Here is a 21,608-nt window from a genome sequence, read left to right on the forward strand (position 1 = left end):
TCATCATTTGCTGCAAACAGATAACATGGGCGTGTTGCAACACCCAGATAACATGGGCGTGTTCCAACACCCAGATAACATGGGCGTGTTGCAACACCCCAAAGAACTCGGGGTTCATAGGCAGTATAGCAGGGCGAGTTTCCACCAAAATGTGCTGCCAGTGTGCATCAAGATTTTTAAGGGATAAAGATCTATACATCAAATTAATAACTCCTGCCCCAGATTTTAGAGTTGAAGCCCCATTCCAGACATAGGCAAGATCATTCCAGACTCCAGTGGTGGAATCCAAAACCATACTTAGGAAACGCCCCATCCCAGACTCCAGAGGACATGTCCCATCCCAGACTCCAGAGATATGTCCCATCCCAGACTCCAGAGGACATGTCCCATCCCAGACTCCAGAGGACATGTCCCATCCCAGACTCCAGAGATATGCCCCATCCCAGACTCCAGAGGACACGCCCCATACCAGACTCCAGAGGACACGCCCCATACCAGACTCCAGAGGACATGTCCTATCCCAGACTCCAGAGGACATGTCCCATCCCAGACTCCAGAGATCATGTCCCATCCCAGACTCCAGAGGACATGTCCCATCCCAGACTCCAGAGGACATGTCCCATCCCAGACTCCAGAGATATGCCCCATCCCAGACTCCAGAGGACACGCCCCATACCAGACTCCAGAGGACATGTCCCATCCCAGACTCCAGAGGATAAGTCCTATCCCAGAATCCAAAGCATAAGTGCCATCCCAGTTTCCATAGCCTACATCCATCCTAGGCGCCACAGCCCACATTACCTCCCAGATAGCAGAGGAAACATATCACCCCAGACTCCACATTATAAGTCCCATCCTAGGCTTCACAGAGGTCACATTACAGACTCCACAGCATAAATTTTCAGCAAAAGTCAGGCCCCAGATTCCTGTGCACTATTTCGACCCCAGACTCCTGAGCATAAGACAGATGCTGGACCACTAAGCATACATCAGATCAATACCCCTGCGCATAAGTCAGTTGCTCGACCACTAAGCATACATCAGGTCAATACCTCTGCGCATAAGTCAGATGCTCGACCACTAAGCATACATCAGGTCAATACCTCTGCGCATAAGTCAGATGCTCGACCACTACGCATACATCAGATCGATAACCCTGAGCATAAGTCAGATGCTTGGCGACTAAGCATGCATCAGATCAATACCCCTGCGCATAAGTCAGATGCTCGACCACTAATCAGATCAATACCCCTGCGCATAAGTCAGATGCTTGACCACTAAGCATACATCAGATCATTACCCCCTGCGCATGAATCTGATGCTTGACCACTAAGCATACATCAGATCAATACCCCTGCGCATAAGTCAGATGTTCGACCACTAAGCATACATCAGATCGATAACCCTGAGCATAAGTCAGATGCTTGGCGACTAAGCATGCATCAGATCAATACCCCTGCGCATAAGTCAGATGCTCGAACACTAATCAGATCAATACCCCTGCGCATAAGTCAGATGCTTGACTACTAAGCATACATCAGATCATTACCCCCTGCGCATGAATCTGATGCTTGACCACTAAGCATACATCAGATCAATACCCCTGCGCATAAATCTGATGCTCGACCACTAAGCATACATCAGATCAATACCCATGTGCATAAGTCAGATGCTTGACTACTAAGCATACATCAGATCAATACCCCTGTGCATAAGCCAGATGCTCGACCACTAAGCATACATCAGATCAATACCCCTGCGCATAAGTCAGTTGCTCGACCACTAAGCATACATCAGGTCAATACCTCTGCGCATAAATCAGATGCTCGACCACTAAGCATACATCAGGTCAATACCTCTGCGCATAAGTCAGATGCTCGACCACTACGCATACATCAGATCGATAACCCTGAGCATAAGTCAGATGCTTGGCGTCTAAGCATGCATCAGATCAATACCCCTGCGCATAAGTCAGATGCTCGACCACTAATCAGATCAATACCCCTGCGCATAAGTCAGTTGCTCGACCACTAAGCATACATCAGGTCAATACCTCTGCGCATAAGTCAGATGCTCGACCACTAAGCATACATCAGGTCAATACCTCTGCGCATAAGTCAGATGCTCGACCACTAATCAGATCAATACCCCTGCGCATAAGTCAGATGCTTGACTACTAAGCATACATCAGATCATTACCCCCTGCGCATGAATCTGATGCTTGACCACTAAGCATACATCAGATCAATACCCCTGCGCATAAATCTGATGCTCGACCACTAAGCATACATCAGTTCAATACCCCTGTGCATAAGCCAGATGCTCGACTACTAAGCATACATCAGATCAATACCCCTGCGCATAAGTCAGATGCTTGACTACTAAGCATACATCAGATCAATACCCCTGTGCATAAGCCAGATGCTCGACTACTAAGTATACATCATATCGATACCCCTGCGCATAAGTGTGGGGCAACACTTTTTGGACGATAATTTAGATATCTGGATCCTGTCCAAAGGGTCAGATACCAAACTCCTGTGCACATGTCAGAGCCCAGATCTTTGATCAGAAGTAAGATCCCAAAAGTGTAATGCGTTTAGCTTCTCAAAATAATCGATATAATGTACCAACTGATGCATATCTACAATGGGCGGAGCCAAATAGACTGGGCCATACCAATGATCAGCAGGTCCTCATGCCCAAACCCTAGTGAGGGCGCAGGAGAATGCTGTTCACATTGCTACCAGGAAGTAGCAGTCCCTTTACCTGGTAGGAAGACACTGGGGAAGGGAGGTAGGGCGAGAGTGCAGTCTGTGCAATCATTCTGTTTGGGGTGAGGTTGTATGGGGTGCTGTAGAACCTGAAAGAGAAGAAAAAGCAGTCACACACTTAAGAACAACGATGCTTAAAAATGTGTCAGTCATTGACAAAACAACCCTCAACCCCTGCTCTTCATTCAAGGTAAGGTCTTAAAAGCCATGTTGTTATTCTCAGGTGTCGAATTGGTAAAAGGTATGAGTTTTGCAAGTGTGTGCGTGTTGCGAGTAGGTGCGCGTGCACACGTAGTCACTGTTTCTAAACTAGGCAATCCTTAAGTGTTCCTAGAGTACTTGACCTCAGACACCATGTAGGTGGGCTAGCTCACCTAGTGCTATCCCAGGCCACGTACTGAAAGCCAGTCCTACCACTTTGAATAAAGGAATTTCCACACAGGGGTATTATGAAAATAGGCTTTCCATCCAGTAAAAGGTAAGTAAGCAGTTAATGTATATTTTTGGGTTTTTTATGTTTGGTTTTATTACAAACCTTTCATAAACATTAGACATCAATACATTATACACAATAAGAAAATCAAATTAACGTCCATCCTTACGATGAAAGTCTTAAAATCTTTACAATCGCATAATCCCTCCTCCCACCCAGGAAAAGTCATTTACAATTTTAAAACTTCTTCCAAAAATGTAATTACTGCAAGAATCCACGAGATATTTTCTCAATTAAAAACCTATTCCACCATTCATCCCGCGATAGCGGGGAAAAATCCTACCCAACCTTCTGCGCATGCTTCATTCTTAGCACTTCCAAACCAGGACATTCCATTATCAAATGTTTAGTTGACTCTGTTATTTCCATTCTAGTACAATATCTACAGAACCCCTCTGATCAGATCTCACTCTTCTTTGCTCTCCACGCTGCCAGTCAAATGTAACCTGTAAGAAGGAAGGCATCTTTTTCAGCCGATTAATGGCCTCTGAGGCAGCCTCCCTCCCCAGATGAGGGCACTCTTTAGCTGGATAAGATAGTTGTTTCACTTGGATCTCCTTTTTGCTCTGGGGAGGGATATTAGCCTCTGGCAATCTATCAACTGTCTTCCTCATCGTTGTTGGCAAACTGGAGGAAGGTGTAATCTCAAAACCCAAGGTTAAAAGATCTTCCATTGCTTCCAGTAGAGTAGTTCTTACCAACCCAGAGCATAAGTTAAGCACAACCCAATCCAATGCGTGTTTCATTAACACATTGTACAAGTTTCATGTCCTCTGATTTGACGTTCCCCAATTTAGGAGCACAATGAAGCAATTTTAGGATATTATCCCGTTTAAAATGAGGCCATCTCTGGACAGAAAAATCATGTTTACAGTTACTAAGTGAACTGAACTCAAAGGCATTTGGCTTGCTACAGAAGACTGTCAGTGAAAAGCAGTGTCTTTTCCTCTCCCCTCTACTTTGTTCACTGATTTGTCCTGTTTTTCATCTCACCAGCGCTAGTCTTTTTGCTTCTGATGGGGAAATAACTATTTTGTTGGCTCAAGGGACAAAGGACTCTTTCTGGAGTTTAGAGTCGGGGCGAGTTTTCCATAGACGTATCTGAACTATCTGTTTCCATTTGTTCCTCTATCCAGGTATATGTCATATTCTCCTTTTCGTCCTCTTCTTCTATCATCTCAGAATAGGTAGATACGTTTTCTAAGGGGATATCCTCAACTTCAATCCCCTCATCCACACCCACTTTATCCTGGCCTTTAGGGATGGACAATGTTTCTTTTGCTTACAAGCGGAGGATCCGTCCACACCTAGTTTCGGCTGGATAGATTTTTTTACTTCTGGTGTTGGGAGATTCCTTAAAGATGATCGAGAGCCACTAGACTTCTGCTTTTTTGCTCCTTGCTTAATCTTCGATTTCTTTTCCATTTGATGCCTTCCCTTGTGATTGTTCCTGGTCCCCCGAATCCCATAGGCAATTTTAAACAGATGAAAGAGCCAGGAACAGCTGTAGGCACAAGGTCAGTTGTTCCGCTTTCAGGCCTCCTCGTTGGAAGTTGGACATTTGTCCTCTTACTCTTTGGGTTCAGGGACATCTTCTCAGGCGGAGGCGATCCCTCCTCGATCTCAATATGCTCCTGCCTCCTTAAACTTTGGCCCTTTTTCTCCTTTTCCTGAAGATCTTTTTCCCGTGCTTCTCTTGACCATGACCATTATCATCATTGTCTTGTCGGCCACCTCGCCTCTGGCCAGGTCAAAGAGCCTTGCTTGCCATTGCGCAGACAATTCAGCTTCTCGATCCAGCCGAAGCTGGATAGCTCCTAAAAGAGATTCTACGTCTCCCATGTTTGTAAGGATCGTTCACAAACGAGCTCCCTTATCCTTTACAGTCTCATACAGGGACTCATACAGCTTAGTGAAAGGGTTTAAGGTTATAGATAATGCAGCCATCACAGTATTCTGGATTTGAACCAGGGGGGAAGGGACATTTGTTGGTTGTCATCAGATTCATTAGTCATGACGTGGGAAGTGTCTCCAGCTGAGGTAGAGGAAGAGGCAGTGGAGGTTTGCTGTGCATCTACAGTCATCCTTAACTGTTCTCCTGATGACAGTTCTCCCACGTCTACTGATGCACTGACCGGAGATAGATGGCGATTACCTTCCTTCCCCGGCTTAACGGCGTCAGCTATTTCCAGTACAGTACTCCCAATCAGCTGTTTCCTCATAGATGTCCCATCGGTGTTGGTACTCCGAGCATTAGGGCTTGAACAAGTTTTGGAGTCACTCAGCCTCCTTTGCCAATCCATAGTAGATTTAATGTCCTGAATATCACGCTGTAAGCGAGCTTCCAGACCAGCATATTGAATTTCCAGAGGATCAGCGTAAACACCCACTTTTGCTGGCTCTCGTCTAAGTTGCTTCGTACTGGACTCAGACCCCTTAAGGCATTCATATACTTGAGACTCCAGGCAAGCAAATACCTCTTCAAGAAACACATTATCTTCACTGCAGTCGATAGACCCGTTTATTGGAGGCAAAACTCCCTCCTCCACCTCCCTCACTGCCTGGTAACCATCCAAATATTCTGAGTATATTGTCGTCGCTTTAAAACTCCCTCTCCTTGGTTGAAACTCATTGATCAAGTCTTTCTTTGGTACCGTTATGAGGGGAGCCAGTGTGTTTAGTCGGCAACCTAAAAGCACCCTCCTGTGCTTTTTCATCAGGCCTTCTGAGGGGCTCTGAGGGCACCTCCCACCCTGATGCCAATAGCGGATCACCGTTCAATGGAGGTAGCCGATTAGGAGCCCCCGGCTGAATTTCAGCTCACTGGGTAGTCTCATTTAGACTGAGCGAGTCCTCGTCTCTTATCTTGACTTGCCGGCGGGTGCAGGGACCGTTAGCCATAATTTGGCCTTCCGAGTTACACAGCCTGTTAGGCTGAGCAGGTCAAGACTGGAATCACAGGGAATAGACAACTCAGTTAGCTGGTGTACTGAAACAGGGAGGGTGAGGGGATGGCTATAACCACCCAGCCAATGACCAAAGTCACAATTTTTCAGCCGTTCACCTACAGTGCAGCCCTTAAAGACTCTTACCTCGCCAAGCTTCAGTCTCCCAGAGTAGCACGCCTTGCTGGAGTCCTCCCTTTCGGTCTTTCCAGTCTACATGGACTGCACAGACTGCTGCACAGCTCACGAGAACAGCTCAGCAGCACAACTCAGCCCTAGGCTGTGGGTTTTGTAGGGTGACTCCGCCTCCTGGAAAAAGACTGAGAGCAAGGACAGACTCTCTGCACAGACTGCAGCACACCTCAGCAGCACAACTCCTGTATAATGTATATTATACGTGAGTACGGTTTCAGAATATCTCTCTGTGTGTTGCTAGATCTTAACCCTATTTTTTAGGGTGAAACACAAAGTCCGATGTCAACGGGGAACAATGGGTTACCACGTTTGACAGGTGACACGCTAGTATTCAAATTGGCTCAAATGAGATTCAGTATCTCATAGAAAAGGGTGGCAGAGATGGCCAGGCTTCTGATTGGCTGAGCCGATACTGGTTCTCATTTTGCGTGGACCACAATGATAAGTATAGGTCTCAATATTAAAGATAGGACTTTGCTTTGGGTCTAACGATGGTGCTTTCCCAAACACCAGCTAAATGGAGAAATTACTAATGGGTGGCAGGGAGAGCTGTGTCCTGGCAAGGTCAGGGGTCATAGGCAGGCATTCATGAGATCCAGTGATCTGGCAACAGACGTGGCGCAGCTCATTGCGGTCTAATCGCAAGAAGGACTTCTGCGAAGCCACAAGTAATGCTCCTTTACTAAAGATAAGAATAATACTGACGTTGGAGTGCTGTGCACCTGTCTGGTTACCCAAAGGTGCAGTTTCGGCAGTACGAGCCGCAGCGATGGTCAAGCCAAGACATTTCTGTTAAAAGATTAACTCTTTGGATTCCTGATCAGATTCATTCGGGTTGTAGCTAAGTTGTATAATTCTGGTAGAAATCACAGATTTCCGGCTCTGTCAGTTGTTGAGGCTCTCCTTTGTTCCACTGTTTATTTTGGATCTGCACAGGGATGGGTCAAAAAGGCTTTTTGTGAGCAGGGGATTTACAGGGGCTTGCAACTCAGCTGGTCATGGGAAAATCGCTAGTTCGTCGATTACTCTGATCTGCAAACCTCGAGCAGAGGTGTGCTCTCAGAACAGCGCGTGAAAGACTGGGAGGACCAGCAGCGCTTGCCCCGAGTCCTTCTTCTAGTTTGGTGTCGTCTTCTGTGGTTCAGGACCTGTCAACATATTAGACACGGTTAGAATGCAGACCGCCAGATTATACAGGACATTGCGAGTTATGGGGTGGGGGTGGGTGGGGCAGAGTTACTCCATTCCCAATCACACGCTGCATTCTTTCAAGTATTTGGTTGCCACCCAATCAGTGAAGTGAAGGGGTGCCACATTCAACTTATTCTGGTTCTTCCTGGAATTTGACATCCGGTGTAGATTGAGGCTTGATGTCCGGGCAGCATTCACAAACAGGTCATATCCGGTTCTGGCAACTATTGCTCTATGAAAGCGATCGGGGCAATGGCCACACATGGTTAACATCCGTGTCCCACCCACACTCCCGTAGGAACAATGTCTGGCTTCTGCACTCTCCTGGATTTACTTCAGAATTCTCTATAGCAACACCCGTGGGCACAAGTGGCTCTGATCATATGAATAGGCTGCTGCCAACCAGGGGTGCCCACACAGCCAGCTGTGCAAGGGGACTCACGCAGGGGACAGGATGCTGTAATGCATCTTCACAATGAGGAACTTGGGAGCTCTCAGGGGGAGGGGGATCCAACTGATAGCCACATCCTTGATGAGGATCTCAGGTGAAGGTCCACCGGAGAAAGCTTAGGTAAACCAAAACTATGCAGAGGGCTGACCAGAGGCTTCGGGAGGAACTTTCAGTCTTGCATCGATATATACACATGAAGCGGCTCAGAGCCATCAGGAATAAGCACAACAATGACCCTGTGGAATTTAGAGCAATACCACAACAGGGATCCCATGCGTGTAGGCTTAAGCCTAGTACCTACCCATGCCAGAAAGGGGGAATTAAGAAATAACAGGGATGTCCTAGGTTTTTCAAACCCACTTGTGCCCCTTTCAGCCCCCTCTGCCTACCCAACGCAGAACAAATGCTTACTGAGAACACCCTAGTAACTCTTTGTCATTGAGTATTGATTTGGTCATGTTCTAGAGTTCTCTATGATCTAGAGCCGTCATCGCTTTCAGTGTCGCGTTTGTCCGTATGTCTGAAGGAGTGTGACGTGCTAACTCTGTTTTGCTGAGTGCCTAGCCCTGCATCTCCACCCTGTAGCTCTACATACAGTGGTCTTTCATGTTTTTTGCATAATGGCACCTGGCATGGCATGAATCACATGTAGCTTGTCAAGGCTTTACTGGTAAATTAACAACACATTTGTGTTTGGCCACTTTTGAATTATAAAGAAATATATGGATAAAGACAGCTGGCTATTAAACAACCTCTCAAATGATTTTGCTGGTTAGCAACTCAGTTCATGGCCCATTTTAATGCTAGTAACACTTGAACCTTACTTCACAGGTGTAAGAGGATTCAATTCAACACTACAGCTAAGTCAATGCCTAGTCTGGGATACTGAATGGAAACCCTTATTGATATATCTTTATGTCCAGTTCATGCGTTCTGGATGACTACCCCTATATAACACCCCTCTCTTGGAATCCCCCTGACCCCACTGAGCCAAGAAGTAGTTCTGTTTTGCAAGTTTAAAGGTTTATTTGATAATTTAAACAATATATATATATATATCACGCTTTATAATAAATTAATAATTGAATATCACTGAATCTGAGCAGTAATCAATAATGGATAGTCTGGCACTAGCACACTTGTGAATAGGAACAGAAGAATAAGGTGGTAGAGAATGCTTTATATAAGTTCAGATGGATGTAATGTTGAATGAAAATGCAATACAGAAAATACTCAATATGATTTCAACAAAACAATGTAATCACTTTTCTCTGGCAATCCCCTCCCCCCTTTATGCAATGCAAGGCAATGGAAGGAAAGCACACAGTTCTCAGAAATGCAATCAAATGTAATTCAGTTCACCCCAGCAAGCTTAGACTACAGAAGTTTGAAACACAGGCCCAAAATGCTTTTATATGTGCTGGCAATGAAGTGAAAAATATGCTAAAATGCTTTTAATTCCCTCTTGAGGTTCAGGGTGAGTGGTATCAAGTTAATATTAGTCCAGGCTCACTCTAGCAATGATTCAGGGATGGTTCTTAAGAGGCAAACGAAATTTTAGCAAGGAAAGCAAGAACTGCTGTTTTCACACGTGGAGAAATTTGCAAATCGCGGCAAATTCGCGAGTGCGTTTTTCGCGATTGCGGCAAAAGTGTATGGAATAGGAATGCGGTTCTAGGTTCGTTGAAAAGCCAAGATTCCCAGCTTTCAGAGGAAAGTTACTGCACGTCTCTAAGACAAACGGTCACGGAGATATGAGCGATATGGTAAAGGTCGTTTTTCAGATTTGAAATTTTAAAGTTCAAAAAGACAAGTGACAGCTAGCAACTAGAAAATGACAGGTGACAGTTTTGCAATTCTACTTAGATTAAAATAGCTTGGATTAGATTATTTTAACTAAGAGATTGGTTCTGCACAGTTCTGCTAGGTACTCACAATATATTTAGAAATAGAATGGGCCTCGCCACGGATCTGGTCAGGTTTTAGACTGGACTCTGGTCTGGTCTCGGCACTTCACAGTGATCTGGGTCAGCTCTCTGGTTCTGCTAACAGTGGTTGGGGTCAGCTCTGCTCTTTCTGGGTACAGCACTGCTTCTGGATCTTTCTGCACAGCTTTCTCTGGAGATTGATGGATTTGAAGTCTGGATCTCTGGATGTGGTATGGTCCGGCAGCATGCTCCGCAGCAAATGGAATTGAATGTTCCTATCTGTCCTGTCTGTCAGCTTTTATGTGTTTTGAAAATGGGTGGAAAGGCTAGCTTCCTAGGCCCTACCCCTCTCCACTTGTCATTGGCCACTTCATCCTCTTCCCCTTGATTGGGGGAATGAAATGAAGTGTCATCATGATGAGGTCTGTTTATGGTACAGAGAACCCACCCCTGTCAAATTGCACACAATCTATATTTTGACCCAAAAGACAGATTTGCACAGGTACACATTTGTTTAAAATTACATGCACCCATCACATATCACAGGAGGTATACCCTGTCCAAATCTGCTCTTCCTGGGAGCTTGCATTCAGAAATGGCAACATTTGCACTTTTTAACTGGTTTCGTAATATCGGACATTACCCCAAATTTATACACATGTGCGCAAGGAGTATGGACATTACTTGATGAAGTGTCAGATTTTTAACATGCATACATTTTAAGTAATACCCTCTTAACTGCTAGCTTGCCCCCAGATCATGCCACCGGTTCTAAAAACCTCTTAAAATGTGGGCAGAAAAATCACAAGAATTATGGTATCATTTAAATAATTATGACAAGTCCGTACTATGAGTTATTCATCTTTTTCTAAAACCATATTCTGGCTACAGGGGTGTGGTTTCCCCCCAGCACAAGGTTGAATTTCTGGTTTTTCCAGTTCTGCCAAGCCAGCTTGCTCTCACAGGCAGTGCTCCTCCCCTTTTCTTCCAGGACGAAGCCACTTTTACGGCCCCCATAATAAAACATTTGCCTGAGTCAGGACAGGGCTTTGTTCAATTTCCTGCAGAGCCCAGGTAATTCAATCAGAGAAGTGTCATATCCCTTTTGGTGGGAGCAGCAAAAGGGCAGCTAGGCCTGGGAACACAGCTGTTGTGCAAGTCTCATCTCCTGTCGGGGGTAGCTGGTGGGCAGAATTCAGTTCCTTAAGCCAGGCCCCAGCTAATGTCACTTTTAGTTACCCAGTTTTCTGCATTCAAATAAAATTAACCATTTTTACATATGCAGCTAGAATGCTGATTCTAAGTTTAAAACTATGACATTTAAACAATTGCAACCTATGTGACACTCAAAAGTAGGTCACTCATTTCTTTTAAACATTTAGATTGTTAGTGTCTTCAGTCCAAATTTACTTAAACTGCTGAAATCCACAGCTCAGCCAGTCTTGTTATAAACCTTCAAGTCACTTTAGAATATAACTTTAGATTGTATCCACCTCTCAGTAAGTCTTTCTTTGGCCTGCTTTGGGTTCATTTATTCAGTTTTACACACAAAAAAAAGTCTGGTGTTGTTTTAAAACGCCGGCTTTCTGTTAGTGGTGAGTACTGGTAATGCACCCATTTTTGGGATTTAAGAAAATGAATTCCCCACAATTCTAGGTTGCTTTTGGCAATCAGCATTGCCATTCCCAATGGTTTCAGACTACTGTGTGGGTAGTCCAATGGTGGTTTTAGGCAGTGCCCTTCTGTGCCCATAACATCGGCTAAATGGGTGGCAGCCTATTCTTCATGCACTTCCCTGGGCATTTTCTGGGAATCTCTGGCCATCATGATGTTTTCCATGTCAGTACTGCACAGTTTTGAGGTAGGGCTCGGATGCATGGATAAAAACATCCCACAAGCCCCCCTCTTGCGATGGCCATTCTGTTTCACTGATGGGACTCGCAAGACCTGGGATGTTTCCTCATCTTCTTCCAATAGATGGCACAGTTCAGCATCTTTTCCTCCATCCGGTACTGATCGATCGGTTCTCCTTGCCGGTCCTGATGGGAGTATTGGGCGGTACCCTGGGCCCCTTGCGTCTCTGCTCCCGGTCTCCGGATCGGCCTCCTTGGCCCGTCTCCAGGTTTTCTTTCTCCTAGGACGACAAAGGAAGAGCGGCAATACCTATTCATGGACATTTCTCCCCCACCATTGATATAGTGGGGTGGCATATAAATTTATAGTCAAAACATATGAGCATGCACATTTCTTTTTGCATTCAAAAACGAAAACACCCACATTGAGAAAGTCAGAATTTGATAGGCGATATGTAGCATCTTTTAAGTTAGAACTGAATTAATCTGAGACAGTACCCTCTAGGATTCCAGAGGATTCCTCCAGTTGTTGCAGAGTGTGCCTGGGATGGCAACACTTCAACTGGTTAATGTGGACCCACTTGTCTTCCCCCTCTGCCAAACCGCCTTTGGGGATGCGGATCTTATAGGCCACAGGGGAGATTTTCTCTATAATCTCAAAGGGTCCCTTCCATGTAGGCATAAATGTTCGCTGTTTGGCCTGGTTCCTTTGGAAATTGTATAGATAGACCCGGTCCCCCACTTGATATTCCTTCCTGGAAGTCTTCAGGTCATAGTGGGTCTTCATGCTATCAGCTGATCTTTCTAGATTCCGCTGAGCATAAGCAAAAGCATGTTGAAGGTGTTTCCTTAAATTCTCCACATACTCATGAGTTGTGGAGGCATTTATCAGTGTCTGCTCTTGGGTCCTGTAGAGCAAATGCTGCGGAAGCACCATCTTGCGTCCAGTCATCAACTCGAATGGTGACATTTTGGTTGCAGATGAAGGGGTAGATCTGATGGCCATTAGGACCAGAGGTAATCGGATATCCCAACTAGGCCCAGAATCTGCCACAAACTTCTTTAATATGCTCACAATGGTTCGGTTATATCTCTCTACTGCCCCAGAAGAAGCTGGCCGGTAAGCAATATGCAACTTCCTTTTGACCCCCAGTATCTCCCACATCTTTGTCATCACTTCACTGGTGAAGTGGCTACCTCTGTCCGACTCAATCCTTTGAGGTAGACCCAAACGGGAAAAGATGTGGTTAATCATCAAGGCAGCTGCCGTTTCTGCCTTGCAGTTTGGGGCTGGGAGACATTCCATCCACTTGGTAAACAAGCATGTAACGGTCAACCTGTACTTGTTTCCTCTAGACGAGCGAATCACAGGGCCTACAAAGTCGATTTGTAAATCTGACCATGGCAGTGTCATCCCCCTCTTTTGGAGGGGTGCACGGTGCGTGAGGGATGATGGCTGAAATTGTGCACACACAAGACACCCCTTCAAGTATTGGTCGAGGTCCTGCCCCATGTGTGGCCAGTATGCAACCTCTCTTAAGATTTCCAATGTTGTGTGAAACCCCCTATGACCGGCGGTGGCCGCATCATGGGTGTGACTTAACATCAGGCTTCGGAATGAGGTAGGAACCACCCACTGATCGTGGCCAGCTTTGGATTTCCTTACCAGCAAACCATCTTGGATCCGGAACATTTTTGGACATTTCATCAACACCCTTAGGTCCTCTTTCCCAATGTAATCGGTATCCGTCAGGGGAAAGTTCTCAGGGTCCTCAAGCTGCTGGTAAAATTTACCAATTATTGGATCCCCCTTCTGAGCGGTAATCAAATCAGCATCAGGGGTCTCCTTACTCCATTGTGCAATTGAAAGGTCGTTGTGAGCATTTGTCTGGGACCTAGTGATAGCAGTGACCTGGATTTCCCCCAACAGGGACTCCATCTCAATTAGATCCCCTTGGATGGCCCCGGTTTTGGCCAGCTGATCAGCTACGTCATTTCCAGTTTTGTCTGGTCCCTCTACTTTGGAATGACCCTTGATCTTTTTCCAATAGATGGTCATCTCATTCGAGGTGACCAGATCATCAATGTTTTGGATCAACTTCCCATGTTTCAAGGGTTTGTTGTTAGCACATAACATGCCTCTGGTTTTCCAATTAACCAGGTGCTCCACGAACCCGTTCCGTACATAATCCGAATCTGTGATTATGACCAGTTTGCGGAGTTGATGCTGGACAGCAGTGAGGATGGCCTGATGCACAGCCATGAATTCTGCCACCCGACTACTTCGGGGACCAATTTTGTATCCAGCGAGGGTTCTGGGGACTCATTCACCCATGCATTCCCTACGCCGGCCACCAGTTCTTTCTCCCCGTTGTTGTCAACATGGTACGAGCATCCATCCACATAGACAGTGGGCATTCCCTCACACTTGTCTTCTTCAAAGACTTTGTGTGGGGAATTAAGGTATGCCTCCGTGTTGTCCTTGATTTTTAGACTTTCGTCCTCGAGACAGTTTTCTCTGGCACAATCATGCAAGTCAGCCAGACCTTGCGCGAGGGGACTCTTCTTGTTTTGGCCATATCTGACCTCCACAGGAAAGCCTTGCATTGACAGAATCCAGGAAGTAATTCGGGAATTACTCACATTTCCGGCCCGGATTCTATCACTTTGGAGATATTGCAGAGGCTGGTGTGGAGTCTCCACTATGATGTGTTCCCCCTGGATAAAGGGGCGGTAATTCTTCAATGCCCACACCATTGCCAGGAGTGCCTTCTCACAATCGTTGAATTTTTCCTCCACAGAGGATAAAGTTTTGCTCGCGTAGGAGATTACTTTATTGACCTTGTCATGCTTTTGGTATAATACTGCTGTCAAGCACGTATTAGAGAACCCCGTCTCCAGGAAGAACTCCTTGTTTCTGACAGGGTAAGCTAGGCAAGGCACTTGTGAGAGGCTTCTTTGAGTTGTTTTACTGCCTCGGCTTGTTCTGGACCCCATTCCCACTTGACCCCCCCTTCAGGAGATGAATCAGGGGTCTGGTGATCTCTGCGTAGCCCTCAATGAACTTTCTGCTGTAATTAGTCAGTCCAAGGAGGCTCCTTAGTTCCCGCAGAGTTGCGGGGTCTTTCAGTTTCTGAAGTGCTTCCACTTTCTTTTCCTGGGGACAGAGACCCTGAGGAGTAATCTCATGCCCCAAGAAATTAACACGGGTTCTACACCACTGTGCTTTCTGAAAGGAAAGTTTTGCTCCGGCGGCCCTCAACTGCGTCAGAACATAACGGATCTCCGCTATGTTTTCCTCCACAGATGAACTTTTGATGAGGACATCATCTACATAAGCCAGGTTACCCCTCGCACCCAGGTCGGGCATGGCCTTATGTAGGAAAATATTGAACTCATTACCGGAGTTAAGGTATCCAAAGGGAGTCCGGGTCCATGTGTACTGCTGGCCCCCAAAGGTAAAAGCCAGTTTGTATTGGTCCTCCCTGCTGACAGGCACGGTCCAGTATCCATTGGTCAGGTCTATTGCAGTGAATACCTGTGACCCCTGAATCTGGGCCAGCCCTTGGTCAATGTAGGGCAGAGGCCATCGGGAAGTATGGACCCGTTTGTTGAGCTCCCTGAGGTCGGCGCAGAGTCTCCACTGGCCGTTTGGCTTCAATATTCCCGGCACCGGATTATTGAAGGTGCTGTGGACTGGACGGATTATTCCCCGGGACTCAAGGTTCTTAATTATTTCAGGAAGGGACTCCATTGATGCGAGAGGCAAGCGATATTGCTTCACAAACACAGGAGTCATGCCAGGGTCCGTGGGGATTGTTGTTGTGTGGATGTCGGTGCGACCACAGTCATATGAGTCTACCGCAAAGAGATCTTGGAAATCCAAGAAAACTTGTTTCAACTTTTGCTTTTGTTCCAGAGTCACACAGGCATCAGTTAGGTTGACTCTCTCTTCCACCATCTGCCTGAAGCCTGGAAAGACTTATGGTTTGGCTATCTCAGCGGCCTCCTCCAGCTGGGTGGAGAAGTCCCTGGTCAGAGTGCTGATTTGGACCGGAGGCTTCAGGTGGGAAAGCAGCCCTCATGGACCTGGAAAATCACCTCATCCCTCCTGAAGTCACAAGTCACATCTTCCTTGCCATAGGGGCAGGAAGTGTACACCAGGAAGTTCCCCAAATACCGGGTAAAAATCCTGTCTGGTGTTGTATTGTCATCACTGTCACTGTCAAAGCAGTCCTTGGGGATTGGCCCTAACAGTTCATTACCTAAATCTATGGAAAAATGTGGGTCATCAACCGCCATTCCAATAATGGTGCCTGCGGCTAGAGTAATACTTTTTAAGTCGCTGTTATCCACCTCTATTAGAATGGTGTCATGTTCTATGTTGACTAATGGAGTTGGGTTTACCCCCAACCCTTGCTGTTGGAGAGAAGCGTTTAGATGTATGTAAGCATCAGGGTTTTGCAAATATTGTCCTCTTTTAACTTTCACTTCCAGGGAGAATTGTCGGGTCCTTTCCCTCTTTGATCTGAATTTCAACTGCATAAGGTAGCAATTGAGCTGACCTAAATGCTTTTTCTGGATCATCAAAGCCCATGGGATATCTGCTAATCGGGACCAAGCTTTGAAGTTTATTAGGTCCAAACTAATGGCAAAGCGATTGAGAATGTCACTGCCTAAGTAAAAAGCGGCAGTGACGTCTCGCACGACCCAACAATTGTGGACTATGCTCTTGTTGCCAATGGAGATTTTGAGCATACACCTGCTTGGCAGGAGATGTTTGGAATTGGGTGCTTCCAGGTCCATTTCCCATTTGTCTATCAGTTTGAATGTGGGAATGGCTGGATCTTTTGGGAGTTGGCGGAACATGGCTTCGCTGATGAAGCTCTTACCGTTGTTCACACACACTCGAGCGAGAACAGAGTCCTTCCCATCATTTAACTGAACAGGGATGAACAACTGCTCTCCAATTTGCTGAATATCAGCCAGGCTCTGAGCTGATTTCACATCTTTCTGGACTATAGGAGTGGGAGTTTCTGATTGTGGATTGGTAAAGAATTTCAGGGTGTTTCCTTCCAGTGTGGAATACCACCTTAAACTGGAAGGAAGGTTGATTTTCAGAAATAGAGAGGACCCCCCATCACCAGTCTGTTGTCCTACTGCTATTACTGTCACGTCTGGAATTTGGTTGTTCTGGAAGTGAAATTCTACTTGGTCAGATTTTTGTTCAACCATGTGGCAGGTGCCGTTTAAACTAACATGGTTGACACTCTGTTTTAATCTTATGGGTCGGCTAGTCTGGGTCCAGAGGACCTTGTTTACGCAATCTATTAGGGGTGACAACCTTCTCAGGAGGTCATTCCCTAGTAAACAAGGGGTTCCCTCTGGAGTCACAACTATGACCGGGTGTTTCAACTTGTGTCTCCCAATTTTAATGTCCAAATCTGCCGTCCCCTCGACGGGAATTTCCTTCCCGTCAAAGTTCTGGAGTTGTCCAGGAAGTGAGGTGAGAGGAATTTGGTAATTCCCTCCCCTTCCTGCATTCAGTTTGTCAAAGGCCCTTCTGGACAGAAGGGTAGCTTGAGATCCAGTGTCCACCAGTGCCAAAATTGTACCCTGCCCCTGTACTTGTACCGGGGCATAATATCTTCCCTCCTTCTCCTCAAGGGGGCACAGATAATGCACATTTTTGGACAACTGGCGGGCTAACTTTCTGGTTTTGGACATCGCTAGTGAAGAGATTTGGGCAGAATTCTGTGGAGAGCCTTGGGAATCTGAAAGAAAAAGTTGGCAACTGGAGATCAGAGCCATTGTGGGTTCCCCTGGTTCCGGTTCTGGGACGCCCCGCCCTTTTTGGAGGCAGTCATCAGGATGGGTTTGAACCAGGGGATTTTCTTGCGGTTGGTTCTGGGATGAGATGGTGGGCGGCGGTAGCTCAGTCTCCACATCTCCCCAGTCTGGATTTGCATCCCTAGGGACCCATTTTTCTTTGGGAGGAGTTCCCCCCTCTCTGAAGGAGAAGATCCTTTTCCCAGGATCCTCTGAGGATCCCTCTCCCTCAAATTGGAAGATCTGTACCTCCTCCTCAAACTGTGTCTGTTTGGGTCTTTTGTTTCTCCTACCCCCCCTCTGCTCCTTAGGAGGCAGACTTTCAGGGGCAAGAGATTTTGTTTCCGGTTCCTGGGTTTCCAGGGGCTGTTTACAAGTGAGGAAGGAAGCTTCCTCCAAGGCTTTACACCCCCCTTCCCTTTGTGCCTCCTCCCTGGGAACCAGTGAGTTATCGGGGTGCTGCCCCCGTCATTGTTCTGGAGCACCAGGTCCAGAGTTGGGTGCGTTCTGCACCGGCATGCCGATCTGAGGGTTCTGCTGAGCCCTCAGTATGTGACCCAGGTCCCGCGCCATGTTTTGAACCTGGCGCTCTAACTGGGAAACCCGCTCAGGCTGATACGGGGCCTGTTTTCTCCCCTGGGCTGATCCCGGGAAGGGTAGCTATCCCTTCTTTGGTAGTACCCCTGGTTGGGAAGATTTGGATACCCCTCCACCCTTGGCCTCCCCTCTCCCGGATTCGGTTGTCTGGGCTCAGGGAATTGGGGAAAGAAGGGTGGAGGATTTTGGGGCTGGAAGTTGGGTGGATACCTGGGAAGAAGTTCTGCCCAGGGTTTGGTGAGTTTCTGCCCTCCTGTGCGAAGTTGGGAGGGAAGTTCTCTGGGTTAGGTGCTTGGCTGGATCCCCCCCCTTGGGCTGGAGGAGTCCACACATAACCCAGGATGGGTCTGTTTCCCTTGTAACGGGGGCTTACATAATCAGGAGAGCGAGGGACCCCATTTGTGGGGCTGCCTCCCTGGCTCCCTGTCTGTGACTGGCCCGAGGACCTTCTGGGCCTAGCATTATTAGGTGCAGGTAGGTTTTTAGGCCCCCCCCATCTCCAAATTTAAAACGGGGGTGACCTTTACCTCTGCCACCTTGGCAGCAGCAGGGGTGTTGTTGGCTTTGGGGTTTTTGGGCGCATTATTTTTATTTTCTATTGGCTTCTGCACCTCATAGATCCGGGTCGCCTGTTCAATGACCCAGTCTAAAGATCTTTTCTCGTGAAAATCCCTCACGAGCTGGGTCATTATGTATTTGGGCAAGGCATGGAAAAACGTATTAATAAATTCTCTGCTATCCGTGCGCACCCTTCTTGTGGTCTGTGCAAAAGCACGCTTTAACTCCTGCACAAACTCTTGTGGGGCCTGATCCTCCCCACATTGTAAATTGTAGGCTGCCTTGCTAGCCTCTTGAGGATTTCTATGAGTAGAAAAATGTTTCAAGATGGCCGCCTTATAGGTGGACCATCTTAAATGATTTTGGTCCTCCAGCCCCGCAAAGAAACTGGAGTATTCCGGGGAGAAGGTCCACTTTACATATTGAATACAGCTTTGGCTGTCCTTCAAATGGAAAGTCTCCATCATTTGCTCAAACAACTCTAAGTGCTCCCAAACAGAATACTTGGCGTTCTTATGATAAGGCGTGATGACACTCCTGATTGCCTTAATATGCTTTAAGGGGTCCTTAAGCAAGGCCCTTTTTGTCTTATTGGCCCTTTTGGTCCGGGTAACCCTGGTCCATTCATCTTCTGACTCAGAGGCACTGCTCCCAGAGGTTCCCGTCTGTTCTTCCAGGTTTTCCCAGATTCTGCGAGCCTGGGAATGGCTGGCAGAATGTGGGGACCTGGTCTCCTGTGACCTTTACCGCTCAGAGGAGTCTTCAGATCCCTCCTTGCTGCCAGGATTTGATGGGTACCCCCCCCCCCCCACTGACCTAACTGGGCAGAGGTTTTCAGGATGCCCTTAATGGGCCTACTCTCCTGGGGTTCCCCATTAAATTGCACTGTGCTTGGGTGCCCATACCCGGATGCTCGCCCCTCCATTCCTGGGTGGTGCTGGCCTATGAGCCCCATGCTTCTGGCTGGATAGTAATCTGCCATCCCTGTGGCCCTGTGCTCATGTGCGCCAGGGGACATGGGGATGGCAGAGTCCAGGGACTGAGAGAGAAAAAGGCCTCTGGTACTAGGGCTCCTGGGGTTATGCTCAGGAGTTTCTCTTTCCCAGCGAACCTCATCTCTATCCGCCCCTGCTCCCTGTTGCAATGCAAGAGCCTGCGCCTTCAGTTCCTCAGTTAAGGCCTTACTAGACTCTATCAGTCTCTCCTGCATCGCTACCTGTTGTTGGAGTCTATCATTGTGCTGGCAGAGAGCCTCATTCTCTCTCTGCGTTTCCTGATTGGTCCTGGAGCACTGGGCCAGTCTTTGCTGCAGGAGGGTTACCTCCTGAGCTGTGTCCCTATTGGCCTGCTCCTGTCTTGCCAGAGCCTCCTCCACCCTCCTGGTGTGCTCTAGCAAGTCCTGGTGTTCTTTTTGGAGGTCACCCAGTCCCTGGTGGGCCAGGTGATTTTCTTCCATTTTTCTCCTTAAGTGCCAGACTTCCTGGCCTAAGGTGTCCCTTTCCTGACCAAGAGCTTGAATTTGTGACGCCAGGTCGTCCCTTTGCCTTTGGAAGGCACCAGCTTTCTGGCGCTCCTGGTCAAACTCTGCCTGGGTATCCAGGTCTTTCAAAATCAGTTTATTGCTCTCTGCCTTCTCCCTATCTAGGTGGCTTTGCAGGGTGACTACCTGCTCAGCACATGCCCTATTGAAGTCTAACTGTTGCTCCAGCTTTTTCTGGCTCTGCAGTACGGAGTCCAAACCTTCTTGGTGCTCCTTCTAAAAGGCCAGAAATCTGGTATCCTGGTCAGCCTTTTCCTGTTGCAGGATGTCCATATCCCTCTTTATTTTAATGATGTGCTGTCTACTCTCATTTTCTGACTTCTGGCTCCCCTGCAGCCTCTGCTCAGAAGAGACCAGGTCAGATTGGACCTTCTCTAACGCCATCTGTCGCTTATTCGCCAGATCTTGGCTTTCAGTACATTTATCCTGCATGTCTCCCATATATAGGTACAGGTATGCCGCTATCCTAACCATCTTGTCTTGTTCATCCTTAGCTTTAGGAGCCATGTATAGTTCACTCAGGGCCACATGTAAGGGACCCTGATCTCTCCATATATCTGACCCTGTTTCCGTGACCTGTTGCGTGATGGCCTGCAACCAGACCATGCGGTCCTGGTGAGTCCACTCACCTCTCACAAATAACTTATGTAAGAAGTGCTCTCTGGCTATTTTCATGTCTACTAAGGTCGTCATTCTGGAATTTGAGTTCCCTCCTGACTTACAGAAGTTTGTATTTTATTTTTGCAAAACAGACCTTTTCCTTAGAGCGTTCCTTTGAGGAGTGCTTTACAGCATAACACAGCGTGGTGATCCGACCGGATATGTGTATCTGGTCAGCTGGCACGCTGTATTAATCTGCACAAATGGTAGATCTAACCCAAACGTCCCGCTCGAGCCCCCAATTTGTAAGAGGATTCAATTCAACACTACAGCTAAGTCAATGCCTAGTCTGGGATACTGAATGGAAACCCTTATTGATATATCTTTATGTCCAGTTCATGCGTTCTGGATGACTACCCCTATATAACACCCCTCTCTTGGAATCCCCTGACCCCACTGAGCCAAGAAGTAGTTCTGTTTTGCAAGTTTAAAGGTTTATTTGATAATTTAAACAATATATATATATATATCACGCTTTATAATAAATTAATAATTGAATATCACACTGAATCTGAGCAGTAATCAATAATGGATAGTCTGGCACTAGCACACTTGTGAATAGGAACAGAAGAATAAGGTGGTAGAGAATGCTTT

General features: G+C 46.9%; 1 protein-coding gene across 3 annotated transcripts in view; it reads right to left on the reverse strand.

The window, feature by feature from the left end:
* Positions 1-21,608, reverse strand: part of RBMS2 (RNA binding motif single stranded interacting protein 2) — a 502,218-nt gene that overhangs the window by 69,510 nt on the left and 411,100 nt on the right. For all 3 annotated transcript variants that reach the window (XM_069653688.1, XM_069653686.1, XM_069653687.1), the window contains exon 9: positions 2,770-2,863. In XM_069653688.1, coding sequence (XP_069509789.1) covers positions 2,770-2,863 — 94 coding nt within the window. The remainder of the gene's footprint in view (positions 1-2,769; positions 2,864-21,608) is intronic.

Source organism: Ambystoma mexicanum, chromosome 3q (assembly GCF_040938575.1).
Source record: "Ambystoma mexicanum isolate Mex_15411 chromosome 3q, UKY_AmexF1_1, whole genome shotgun sequence".
NCBI lineage: Eukaryota > Metazoa > Chordata > Amphibia > Caudata > Ambystomatidae > Ambystoma > Ambystoma mexicanum.